Below are 13,484 nucleotides of genomic sequence, written 5' to 3'. Positions count from 1 at the left end.
ATAAAATAAAACAATACTCTTTTGAATTTAAAAAATCTCATCCATGGTTCACACAGTAGAAAACAAACATTCATTAAGTCACTTAAGATCTTTGCAAGGTAATTATAATTGTATTCATTTTTACACGCAGCTGAACTAAAACACGAAAATGAACTGGCTTACTCAGAGATAAAGAGTAATTTCCTAACAGCACCACATAAAACTCTGCTTTTAGCATTAAAACACCTCCATTATTTGACTAATAAGATATTTTAATACTCTTCTTAGAATAAGCTTAATAAAACTGCTAGAAATAGATGAGTAAGAATTATATTAATATTACCGACAGATGGAGATGAAGCCATTATTTTTTCTCCAAAATCAAGAAATAAAGTTAATCTCCATGGATTTTACATAACACGTTAGTAACTTGTGCCTAATAAATTAACAACTGTACACTTTCACTTTGTTCAGGTAATAAAGAATTTATTTAAACAATAATGAGTTGTCACCAAGGGTAAACACTCTGCTCAATGTAATAAAAACAAATATACTGTGTAAAAATAAATTAGCTATTTTAACACTTTAAAATACAATAAGTTCAGGTATACACTCAATCTTTCTAATACTAACAAGATGAGCTCTGTACTATTCTCCAACATCTATTTTTCAAGCTACAACAGGAACAAGCATTACGGTCAACATATAGAAGGGCTTAATGCTGAAAGCACCTAGAAAAATCACATGCATGCAAGTCCAGATATCTAAATTAACAAAGCAAATGATTGGAACATTGTTGCTATGGTTGTTAGGTACCACTGAAGCAAATACAACTGATAGTGACCCTATGAACAACAGATCTGAACCCTGTCCTATCCTATCTCATCATTTCTCTGACACATGTGAGCCCACTGCTACAGTTACAATGTCAATCCATTTCCTTGACCCTCTACCTTCCGAAGCATGATGTCCCTCTCACAAGAATGGCATGAGGAACTTGAAATCTTTCAATTATACGTAATATACTTAATCAAAAATGTATGGAACTTATCACTATAAAATATATGCTCAATAGAATGAGGATGAGATCCAAGGGGGGGAGGGAGGAGGCATATGGGTGAAGATGCGAGGGGAGGTTAACCACAGGGTCGCACAATTTGACAGGTGGAGGTGGTGACAGAAATGGGAAAGATCCGGTGGGAAAAACCATGTGTTCAAACTTTGTAAATAAACTAGTATAAAATAAAATAAAATTAAAAAATATATGCTGGAATCATTACCAAATCTAAACTTATAGTATTCAAATTGAAAAGGTTTCACAAAAAAATAAAGATAAAATATTTATTAGTATCACAAAATAGTTCCATTTACCTTCAGCAAGCAATTTTTAACTTAGGTAAGATGCACCTGATACAGGCCATGGTCTTTGCAATCACTGGCTGTGCATCAGAGAGTTGGACAATGACTAGGGAGGATAAAAGGAGAATTGATGCTTTTGAGCTGTGGTGCTGGAGAAGAGTACTGAATATACCATGGACTGCTAAGAAAACAAAATGGTTCATCCAAGAGAGGGTTAAACCAGGCTGCTCCTTAGAGGCAAGGATTCTGAAGCTTTGTCTGACATACTTCAGACATGTTACAAGGAGGGACTTGATCCTTGGAGAAGGATGTCATGCTTGGGAGGGTGGAGAGACAGTGAAGCAAATGAAATGGATTAATTCAGTGACTGAGGTAATAGGGGTAGGTGTGTTGGAGACAGTGACACTGGCACAAGATAGAGCAGGGTACAAGGGCTGTTGTACATAGGGTCACTACGATTTGCAGGCAAGTCGATGGCATGTAACAACAATACCAAAATGTCTGCTATGTAAGAGTAGAGCTTCTAACCATAAGAATGGAGTTATATTAATAAACATGGCTTAGGGAAAACCTAGAAAGCTGTTTCATTTGCTCATCCTGCCCTTCACACCTCTACAGTCTTCTGTTTATTGCATTTAATATTTTAAAAAATTGACCACCAATCAGAGTGGTGCAAAGATATGCCAAAGGGTAAAAGTTAATTAAAATGAGGTAAAAGATTTTTCAAAATCATGCAGTCCAACTTATATGTGAAAACCCCAAAACAAACATTCCAGTTCTAACTCTGTATTTTTCCGTAGATAAAAACCGTCTTTCTGATGACTGGAGTTCAACCTTTCCCTACATATCCTTTCATAATTACTGCTACTTTAGTCTGGTTTTCCTAAATAGCTTGAAAAACTATGAAAATATTCAATAACCACTTTTTGTTATTCTGTTCCATTGCTCAAGAATGCAGAGCAACACCCGTCTATCTACAGCATCCAGTTGGCTTCAATTCAAGGTCTCCATTAACCTAATCAACTTTCAACTTCATGACTTCTTCAGTCAAAAGACATGGTTTTTAAAACATCAAAATTAAGCAGAAATTTTATCAATGACTACTTTCTGTGTGGCTGGGAAAGAAGACAACAATGTATATCTGAAGAACACAGTAAAAGTATTAAAGGTCAGACATCTGGCATGCATATGATGGCAAGACTCCAGGACTAATCTGACCTATCACTTGCATTTCATTAAAATTTCTTCTCTTGTATGGAAAACATATAGGCTCTTTCGTTTAAGTATTTCCTATGGCTGTTTTAGTACTAGAACAGCTCACAAGCCTATAATATTTATACTGTAGCCCTTTACAGGGAAAAAAAGTGTCTTGCCTTGCTCTAAGATAAGCTAGAACAATAAACTAAAACACAACAGAGTCCCTGGATGGATTCACTGGCAGATCTTCCACCTTTTAAACTGTTACAAAAAAAGAAAAATGCCTTGCTTCTCAATATTGTTGGATACAACAAAGATAAAATGCTCTTGGTCTGGAACCATCTTGACAATTGTGACTGGGTTTGGGCCACCACATCACTCTATTTAACTAGTCCTCCCCAACTTCACAACGGCTGCTTTGTGTGAGCCCACTGCTGCTGTCACTGTGTCAATCCACCTCACTGAAAGTCTTGTTTGAGTTTCTCAAACTTTTTTTGGTTTTTGGTGTCTCTCTGTCATACCTATTTACTGTGTATTATGCTTCCTTGGCATGTCCAAGTGCCCTTTCCCATGTATCAAGCCATTTATTATATTGTAAGAGAAGTTTCTATTTCAATGTAATGTCAAGAACCTTATTACACTCTTGATGACTAGAGAGTAGGAAATACCCTGTTCATTTTTATTTCTTCAAAAACAAAAACCAAATTCCCTGCCTTCAAGTCAGTGCTGACTCACAGTGGCCCTCTATCAGGCTTCCAAGGTCACAAATCTCTGGGAGAGGAGATGGCCCATCTTTCTACTGAGGAGCCCCAGATACATTCATACTGTCACCTCTTGGTTACACTTATGCTATCAGGACTTCTTATCTTTACTGCCCCAGAACCTAGCATATAGTAGCCATTCCTTAAATGTGTGGTGAGTACATTTATGAGAAGGAACAAAAGAGACAATGATGTAGTGCTAAAGCCAGAATTACTTTAAATATCTGTAAAATAAATCTGATTATACTGATAGGAGAAGCTTTCATTTATTTATTCAACAAATACCATTAAACACCTAAAATATTTCAGGCATTTTTCTTGCGTAGAAATAGGCAAAAATATAAAAATTTGATGTCTACATGGCTTAAAAAAAATCAGTATATACATTATGCTTTATTAATCTGTAGCAGTAAGGACCAATAAAAAAATAAATAAAGCAAATAAAAGAATGAGACAGCAACAGGGAAAGACTACTCTTTTACATAAGGAGGTTAAGAAAATCCTTTCCTATAAAATAATTTGGAAAAGATCAAATAAAAGTGTAGGGCAAATCACACATATATTTCACAAAAAAGCTTTCTGGTAGTGAAAGTAATGGGAACACGAAGGCCAGTTTGGCTTTTTGAGAAGGTCCAAGTTCAGGGTGGCTAGAGCAGAGAAGAGAGAGAGAAGGTGGCAAGAAATGAGGTAAAAGAGTGAGCAGAAGGTTTATAATGGGCCTTATAATGGGCAGACCACAGGGGAAAAGCACAAACTTCACTATTAAGTGAGATGTAAAAGTAGCATTCTTTGTAAAATAAAGGTATAATCTGATACTTAGTTTTAGAGAGTCATTCCAGCTATTATAATGGAACCACTTAGACAGCATAAGTTAGAGATATTTTCAATGATCCCTGGTGTCAAAAGTTACTTGAAATTATTAATGTAGGCATACTCACTCTTTAGATTCTTGGGTTCTTTTAGTAACATGCTGTACAACTGTGTCATAGCCAGATTCTTCACCCTGATTTTGATCAGAGGTGCATTTTTCCATTTCTTCTTCAATCATAGACCCTAAAGTGTTGCATATGTATTGTCGAAGATATTTCACGAATTCATAGCTGAAAAAAGATGTTAAAAATAAAGATCACCATCATAAAGTCACTAATTGCACATAAAGAAAAATATTAGTATAGAAAAGTCAGTGATAAATTCCTATTTCTTCTCTTGAACTAGTACTAAATTTATCATTCATCACAAATCTTTAAGCTAATGTATTTGTTTTTGTTTTCAAATGCAACATTTGGAAAACACCACACTTTGACATTTACTCCAGAAGAGGAGGCAGTAAGGTGGAAGAGGTGAGGGAAGGATCTCCTTATTCACTGAAGAACTATTTCTATGGGATCAAATTAGCAAGAGTCATTTCAAAATATTAGACAGGGCCTCTACTGGGCAGGGAGTTTATGTTAAGGAGGGAGGAAGAACTCAGAAAGGAAAGGGGAGAGTGACACCATTCTTAATCCTTATCACTAGTGGAGAAACTGTTGAACTGGTTTATATTCATTAAAAAAAAATAAGTAGACAAAATTTAAAGAGGTAGAAAAAAGGAGGCAGAGATAACTCGGCACAAAGTCATATGGTAATTCAGCAAAAGCACAGATTCATGTCCAAAGAGGGTGCATTGCAGCTCCAGCTCTGCCATTACTAGTTGTGTGACCCAGGGACAAATCTCAGTATATCTAATTCTGTAACTTGGAGATGAGCGCACCTACTGCAAAGCAAAGTTTGGAAAGATTAACGAAAATGCAGAGAGGAACTTAAAATTTTGCAAATGTAAACTGGTGGTGGTGTTATGTGCTATCAAATCACCTGCGACTCATGGCTGCCATGTACAACAGCCCTAAATCCTGCTCTATCCTGTGCCAATCTTATTGTCTCTGACACAACCACCTCCATTTATCCCTGTCACTGAATCAATTCCCCTCATAGAGGGTCTTCCTTTCCTGCACTGTCCCTCCACCTCCCCCAAGCATGATGTCCCTTTCCAAGGACTGGTACCTCCACACAACATATCCAAAGTATGTCAGACGAAGCTTCAGAATCCTTGCCTCCAAGGAGCAGCCTGGTTTAACCCTCTCCAGGAATAATCTGTTCATTTTCTTAGCAGTCCATGGTTTATTCAATACTCTTCTCTAACATCACAGCTCAAAGACATCAATTCTCCTATCGTTCGTAGTCACTGTCGAGCTCTGTGATACACAGCAAGTGATTGCAAAGACCATGGCCGGCATCAAGGGCACCTTTGTCTCAAGAGTGACATCATTGCTCTTCAGTACTCTGGAGATCTCTCTGACAGCCGACTTTCCAAACAATAAGTTTTTTATTTCCTGGCTGCTAGTGCCAAGAGTGTTTACTGTGGACTACTAGATTGAAAAGAAGCAGTTCGGCAAACTTCTCTGTACTCAATGCTTCACTTCAGACTCAACACAAACAGATTCCTTTAACTCTGCCTTCACGCCTGCTACACAAGGTTACTTTATGATCCTCCACCATATCAAAGTCAGCATAACCAAAGTCAAATCTATCACCTGAAAATGAAACCTATCATCCACTCGCAGACTATCTTTTTCCTTATGTATTTCTGTTAATAGCAATATTCAACCAAACATTTTTCATTACAATCTTCTCTATTACATCTCATATCTATTTACAAGTGCTTGAAAGCAAGGATAGTGAATCTTCATCTTAAATGATTTGGGCATGTTGTTAGGAGGAGCTGGTCCTTGAAAAAAGACATCCTGCTTGGAAAGATGAAGGGTCAGCAAAAAAGAGTAACCTCAACATGTAGGACTGACCCAGTGACTGTTAACAACGGACTCATGTGTATTAGAGATGAGGGTTCCGCTCCGTTATTCACAGGGTTGCTATTAGTCACAGTCGAATCACTGGCACCAAACAACAACAGTTCTAAAACTTCTTCCTCTAGGAGTCTCCTTTCCCACTGCTATCACACTAATTCTCACATCTTCCTAACTGTTAAATACTAGCAAGAACTTGTTTTGGTCATCCTATAAATCATTAATTACCAAACCATAAACCCAATTATAATCCTATGTAGGGAATGTTGAAACACAGATTGTTCAACCCCACTCCCTGAATAGAAGACCAAAAAACAAACATGATGCCACAAAGACGATTTAGACTCACCATGACCTTCCTCTGATGCTGTAAATCTTAACAGAAGCAGACTGCCCCATCTTTCTCCTGTGAAATGACAGATTCCAAGCACAGACCTTCTGGTTAGCAAGCCAACGTGTAGCCCACAATGCCACCAAGCTCTCTTAATTAGTAGAGATATGGTCTCTTTCTCACAGGCATCAAGTGGGAACCAAATCACAGGTGACCCTCTAATAGGGTTCCAAGACCGTAAATCACACAGGAGAGGGAAGCCATAGTTCTCACTCTGAGGTCTTAGTGTAGTCAAACCTCCAGAGAGGCACAACCTTTAGATTAGCAGTGCAACTCTCTCTGAACTATGCTCCCAAAGCTAAGAGACAGGGTTGTTGTTGTTGTTGCTGTTAGGTGTCATCAAGTCAAGTACGACTCATAGTGACACTATGAACAAAAGATCTGAACCCCATTCTATTCTGTGCTATCTTCACACTTCCTGACACACAAGAGTCCACTGTGGAAGTCATCCTGTCAATCTACCTGGTTGAGGGTCTTTCTCTCTTTCTCTGACCCTCCACTTTTCCCAGCGTCATGTCCTTCTCTAAGGAATAGCCCCTCAAAGCCTCATAATTCTTGCCTCCAAAGAGCACTCCGGCTGCACCCTCTCCAAGACATACCTGTTCGTTCTCTTGGCATCACAGGGTAGGAACATAATAATTCACATTTCTAACAAATTACTGATGATGCTAATGTTGATATTGCTAATCCCAGGCACACATTTTCAGAATCACTGATCTGAAAATATTCTGCATTCTTGTTATTTGTTACTTCTCCATTAACTTAAGGTTCTTGAATTAACAAATTGAATTAACAAAGGAGACTTGATGTCTTTGAATTGTTATACTGGTGAAGAATAATGGATATACTATGAGCAGTCAAAAGAAGAAACAAATCCATCCTGGAAGAAGTGCAGCCAGAGTGCATTCTTAGAAACAAGGATGGTGAGACTTAGTCTCACGCCGTCAGTGCATGTTATTAGGAGGGGTCATGCTTGGGAAAAGATATCATGCTTGGGAAAGTACAAGCTCAGAAAAGAATACGAAGACTTTCAAGGAGATGGATGGGCACACTGATTACAGATGGGTACAGTGATTCACCGATAGGCACAGTGATTCACCAATGGACTTTATCAACTACAGCAAAGATGCTAAAAAAAAAAAAAAAAAAAACCAACAAAGATGCACAGGACAGGACACAGCAGGTTTCCGTTCGGTTGTACACAGGCTCGCTAGGAGTGAGAGTGGGTTCAACTGCGCCCAACAACATCAATCAACCAGACACAAATACCAGGCTAGTGCAGCTAATGTTTAGAGTTTATTGTCTTTATTTTTACTAGTACAAGCTATTTATAGTTTAAGTCTGGCTGGTTTGTTGTTTTGTCCGGCTTGATAGTTTCTGTCTGGTTTTTGGTTGAGTTATTTTAAAAAAGAAATTAAAAAACAAATACAAAAATAAGGTCACAGCTAATTCTCTTCCAGTCAACTGCAATTTAAAGGATGAAGGTGAACTGCTTCATTGGGTTTCTTAGGCTATCATCTTTGGGAGGGGTGTGGGGGGAGCATATCATCGGCTTTTTTTTCCCTTTCACAAAGCTGCTGGTATATTCAAACTATCAGCCTTATGTTAGCACTCAAATGCTAAACATTTACACAACCAAACAAAACCAAGATCACTGTCATTGAATCAGTCCCGATTCATAGCAAACTGCCTTTAGATTTCTGAAATTATTAAATTTTTTTTCATCTAAGCTTAAATGTATCTTCTTCTTAGAAAACCTACTCACTTTTGTTTTATTTACTATTTCTGTCAAATATAAAATAAGGTCAAAATAAGTAACAAGCTTGACATGACATCATTCTCATTATTCTAAGGGATAGTGGTATTGGATGAAAAGCAACAGCCAGATAAGAAGAAGGATGATGGATCTAAAGAACTCACATGTGTTAACATTTCTTCATTTCTAAACCACCAATAAAGAAAATTAGATATGAGGTTGTACTATTATCACGGTAGTCAAACTGAATAACCATACCATCTGGATTCCTTGCTTTCACCAATAAAGAACTGGTGGTTGTTGTTATGAGCCATTGAGTTGCCCAATTTATAGCAATCCTACACACAATAGCTCTAACTCTGCTCTATCACTGTCAATATCACTGTCTCTAATGGACTGCTAGGAAAACAAACAGATTTGTCCCGGAAAGGGTTAAACCGGGTGGCTCCTTGGAGGCAAGGATTCTGAGGCTCCATCTAACATACTTTGGGCATGTTGTGAGGAGAGACAGGTCCTTGGAGAAGGACATCATGCTTGGGAGGGTGGAGGGACAGCACAGGAGAGGAAGGCCCTCTATGAGGTGGACTGATTCAGTGACTGGGATAATTGGGATGGGAGTGTCAGTGCGATTGGCACAGGACAGAGTGGAGTTTAGGGCTGTTGTACATAGGGTCGCTATGAGTGGCAAGCGACTCGACGGCACATAACAACAACAAACAACAATGGTGAAGATAGGTATTATTCTCATTACCCCAGTTACTGTGTCAATCCCTCTGGAGGTCTTCCTCTCCTGTGCTGTCCCTCAACCCTTGCAAGTATGATATCCTTCATCAAAGGTAGTCCCTCCTGGCAATATGCATAAAAGTATGTGAGACAAAATCTCAAAATCCTTGCCTCTGAGCAGCAACTTGGTTTCACCCTCTCCAGGACAGATATGTCAGTTATTTTGGTAATCTGTTCAATACATTCTCCAGGAACACAACTCAAAGGTATCAATTCTTCTTCTGTCATCCTTGGTCACTGTCCATCTCTCTGATGCATAGCAAAGACCATGGAGTAACTGCAAAGGCCTGGATCAGTAGCACCTTAGTCTCTAGAATGCTATCCTTGCTCTTCAGTCGTCTTTTGATTTTCTGACTGCTTGTGAAAGTGTTGATTGTGGAATTGTTAAAAATCTTGAACCCTTCTCCATTTATCATGATGCTGTCAATTGGCCGAGTGGTGAGAATCTTCATTACTTTGATTTTGAGCTTCAAGTCATATTGCTGTTAGGTGCCATCAAGTCACCTACGTCGCAGCAACCTGATGAACAACAGATATAAATCCTGCTCCATCCTGCAACATCTTCCTGATTTGCTCAAACAATCGCTACACTCACTGTGTCAATCCATCTTGCTGGAGGTCTTCCTCTCAAGGATACACTTAATTTGTTCTGCAGCTCCTGTTATGAAAGGTTTTATTCTGGTCTCTAGTCTTCAAGGCTTCCTTCAATTAATTTCATGTAATCCTTGCTGTCACTTCTTGTGCTCCCTAGAAGTGATAGTTTAGGGCTATGTCAACACCAGTCAATACAAGGCTTTCAGCTCCTTCACCACTGGGGCCTTCAGCTAAGGTTTTTCCACCAATGAGTAAGTCATATTCTCTGTTCAGCTTACTATCTTCCTTAAATCTATAGGCACAGTCCTTCCTTGACTGTAAAAGTTAGAGAACGTCTTGTCATGGTTAATAAAGTTCTAGCAGATAATCATGATGACAACTGAGGAAGACATTCTCTGCTTTCTGTCAAGATCCATCTGACATTAGAAATTATTATCTCTGGTTCTACAACTTCTTAAAAATCCAGTTTGAATTTTTGGCAGTTCTCTGTCCATGCACTGCTCTAGCCATATTTCAATAATCTTCAGCAAGATTTTACTTGAATGTGGTAACTAAACAATAAAACTTGGTCTCTGCATTATGCTAAGTGAACTAACTCAGTCCCAAAAGGAAAAAACTGTATACCATTATTGTAGGTATAGGTAACTAGTAAAATATACATGAGGACCTAAGGGGGGCCAGAGGGGAGGATGAAAGGAGTAGGGAATCATAAGGTCGCACAATTTGATGGCTGGAGGACGGGGTAAGTTAAGAAAATGGGAAAGATCTGGTGTGAAAACAATATATACAAACTTTGCAAGTAAACCAGTAAAGAATTTTATCTTTTATAAAAACACAAAAAAACCCTGGTCTCCGGTACCTCCAAAATGAAGAACACCATCATTCAATAACAGCTATTAATTCTTGATACAATGAGGAAATAAGGAAAATCATGGAACTAGAAATCATAGGCAGAACCAGAAATGAGAGAAATCAGATAATCTGTATTAATAAGAATTCATGTCTAACTTTAAAAATTCCTTGAGAAACAGATAAAAACGATAAACTAACCCCTAAAACAGCTGCAATTACAAACTTTAAAGATTTTTCCAATTCCTATAAGAAATCCATACGAATTTCCCCAAGTTCCACAAGTAGAATTTCAAGGCATTATCAAGAAATTGGTAAACAAAACACCCCCAATCCACCCTCCAAAACAGGAAATGTCATCCTAATAATAATTTAATAAAATAATAATGCATAATTTAATAAAAATGTAAATACGGCGCTATGGCGGCTTAGTGAAAAGGAAGTGTGGTGACAACCCAGATGTGCGGCGTGGTTGTAATCTATCAGAAGCTACAAGGGAGAAAGAAGGACACTCGCCCCCGGGCAATTCACTGCCTCTAAAAGCCCTCTGGAAAGTCAACTATGAGTCCTTTCTATGGTTCCGATCCGTCAGTATCCAACAAGAACTACCAATAATCATGAATCATTATTAAACTGAGAAGGTTCATTTAAACTGTGGGAAACAAATCAAAATGAAATCGTAGGAATCTATAGTAGCACCTACTTTAAATGACCTATCACCCTGGTTAAACTTCCATTTTCTACTCCCCCAAGAATAGGCTCTTCTAAGGAGCGTATATTTGCAACATATGTTACAACACTGGAGTCTGTGCTTTATCTCTTAAAAGAACTCAAGCTATTTCCGAGGAAGTTAATCCCCTTTTCCTTTCGATCTTCCCTACAGGACTCAGAGTTGATAATTACCCCAGCCCAAATAATCGGATTTAAAGTAAAGGAAAAAAGATCTTGAGAGCCTATTGTTAGAAATTACAGTCGACCAGGGAAAACAGAGAATCAGCAATATATCGAGTGCAGCAGGGAAAACAAATAAACGTTGATAAACATTAGTGCAGAAAAAAAATGGCAAATTCAGTATTTCGGTAAATAAAAGGGCGGGGAAGAATCTCTAACGTGAGCACCATATTAATAATAATCACAAAAATGTTGGTTTCTATAACTACATTTGATCTTTCCTGGGTCAGTTGGTTTGTTTGCTTAAGACATCAAAAGTAATTTTACTTGTGAAAATTCTCATCAGTTTCCTCCAGATGTAACAGGATCTCCTCGGCGCACTCCAGGGAAGGAGCACCCTTGATCTTCTCTTTCACACTCTGGAACAACTGCCTCAGCATCGCCTGCAGCATCGCCTCGTCTTCGCGGGAGAAATGGGCCATCATCGGTCTCAATCACACACACACACACAGCCATTCCTCCAGGTTCCAGCAAAGGGCAAGCTCTGCGCACGCGCACACAGCCCGGCCCTGCACGGCGCATCGTTCCCTAGGAAACCACGGCGCGGGCTTGGGGGCGTGTCCTCAGCTGCCCAGACTTCCTTCTTGGAAACGAGTCACATTTGAGTGAAAGAGACCTGTGAGTCCTAGTCTTTAGGACTCCTGGTTGTCAGCCCATGATAGAAAGTGAACTCTACCCAATCTAACGGCAAAAAAAAGGAAAAGATTTAGAAAACAGCTGGTGGGAAAGCCTGACGGCAGAACTACGCCTGTCGTAAACCTGTGGGCGTGGCTTCCGATATGAGCGCGATAATCACACTATTACATTTCGAAGATTAGCGCGTTGTGTGTTGGTGTTCAAAAGAAAAAAGAGGCAAAGGATACAACGAACGAAACATAATGGAAGTGAGTGAAACAAAGTAGCCTGTAAAGTTTTCGTTCCAAAGTGATTAATAGTGAAATATTTCAATGCTGGTTTCCTCTTTGGACTTATTAGTACTTCTGATACCTAAATGTCATTCCAGAAATGTTCCAGGTAAGTGCAAATATAGAGAATAAAGAAAAGATAAAACAACTGAAAAAAGCAGAAGAGTGTAAGATTTTGGCATATTCAAGGACATATATTGATAGAATTACAGGAGAACAGCAGATATTTTCATAGGTACAAGTCTATATATGCTTATGGTACCAGTACTGAAGACACAAATAATTGGGCACTGGGTTACTTCCTAAAAGGTTAGGAATTTGAATTTACCCAGGCACTACATGAGAACTAGTAATCTGTTTACATAATGCTTTTAACCAAATACATATGGAGCTGTTTTACTCTCTTACATGAGGCTGATTTTTAAAATCTCTCATGAGGCTGATTTTTAAAATCTCTCCACAATATTTAATATTAAGAGCAAATTTATACATTTTTGTCCGCAGGGGGGGGAAAGGACAATTTCCTCTCATTTGATTTACAGCATCAAAAAACCTGCTGCAGGGTCAACTATGAGTTCCTATTCGAAGACAATTTTATTTTTATATAAGTAAATGTTGTTATTGTTGTTATGTGCCTTAGAGTTACCTGCGATTCATAGCACCTTATGTATAACACCTCTGAACCCTGCCTTATCCTGAACCAGAGCCCCTGACTTCAACACACCAACCCCTACTGACCCAGTTACTATATCAATCCATCTCATCCGGGCTCTTCCTCTCCTATGCTGTCCTTCCACCCTTCAAGCATGATGTCCCTCTCCAAGGACTTTTCTGTCCTGGCCACATTCATAAACTATGTAAGATGGAGCTTCAAAATCCTTAACCCTAAACAGAAACTTGGTTTCACCCTCTTCAAGACAAACTTGTTTGTTCTCTTGGTGATCCACAGCATGTTCAATACTCTTCTCCAGCACCACAACTCAAAGGCATTGATTCTTCCTCTGTCATCTTTAATCATTGTCAAACTTTCTGATGTATATAGCAAGTAATTGTGAAAACCAAATAAAAATATTTATTGATTTACTTAATGACTAAAGACTAATATGTGCTATATCTGTA

At 38.5% G+C, this 13,484-nt stretch overlaps 1 protein-coding gene across 1 annotated transcript in view; it reads right to left on the bottom strand.

Moving 5' to 3' along the window:
• Positions 1-11,882, bottom strand: part of TBC1D32 (TBC1 domain family, member 32) — a 319,433-nt gene extending 307,551 nt beyond the window's left edge. The window contains exons 1-2 of the mRNA XM_006878990.1: positions 11,728-11,882; positions 4,235-4,396 (exon numbers count right to left, since the gene is read on the bottom strand). Of these exons, the coding sequence (XP_006879052.1) occupies positions 4,235-4,396; positions 11,728-11,882 (317 nt within the window). The remainder of the gene's footprint in view (positions 1-4,234; positions 4,397-11,727) is intronic.
• Positions 11,883-13,484: the final 1,602 nt, after the last annotated feature.

This window comes from Elephantulus edwardii, unplaced genomic scaffold, assembly GCF_000299155.1.
Source record: "Elephantulus edwardii isolate Elephantulus edwardi_28Jun2011 unplaced genomic scaffold, EleEdw1.0 scaffold00002, whole genome shotgun sequence".
Classification (NCBI taxonomy): domain Eukaryota; kingdom Metazoa; phylum Chordata; class Mammalia; order Macroscelidea; family Macroscelididae; genus Elephantulus; species Elephantulus edwardii.
Note: the sequence above shows the minus strand (reverse complement) of the source record. Positions and strands in the feature narration are given on the sequence as shown.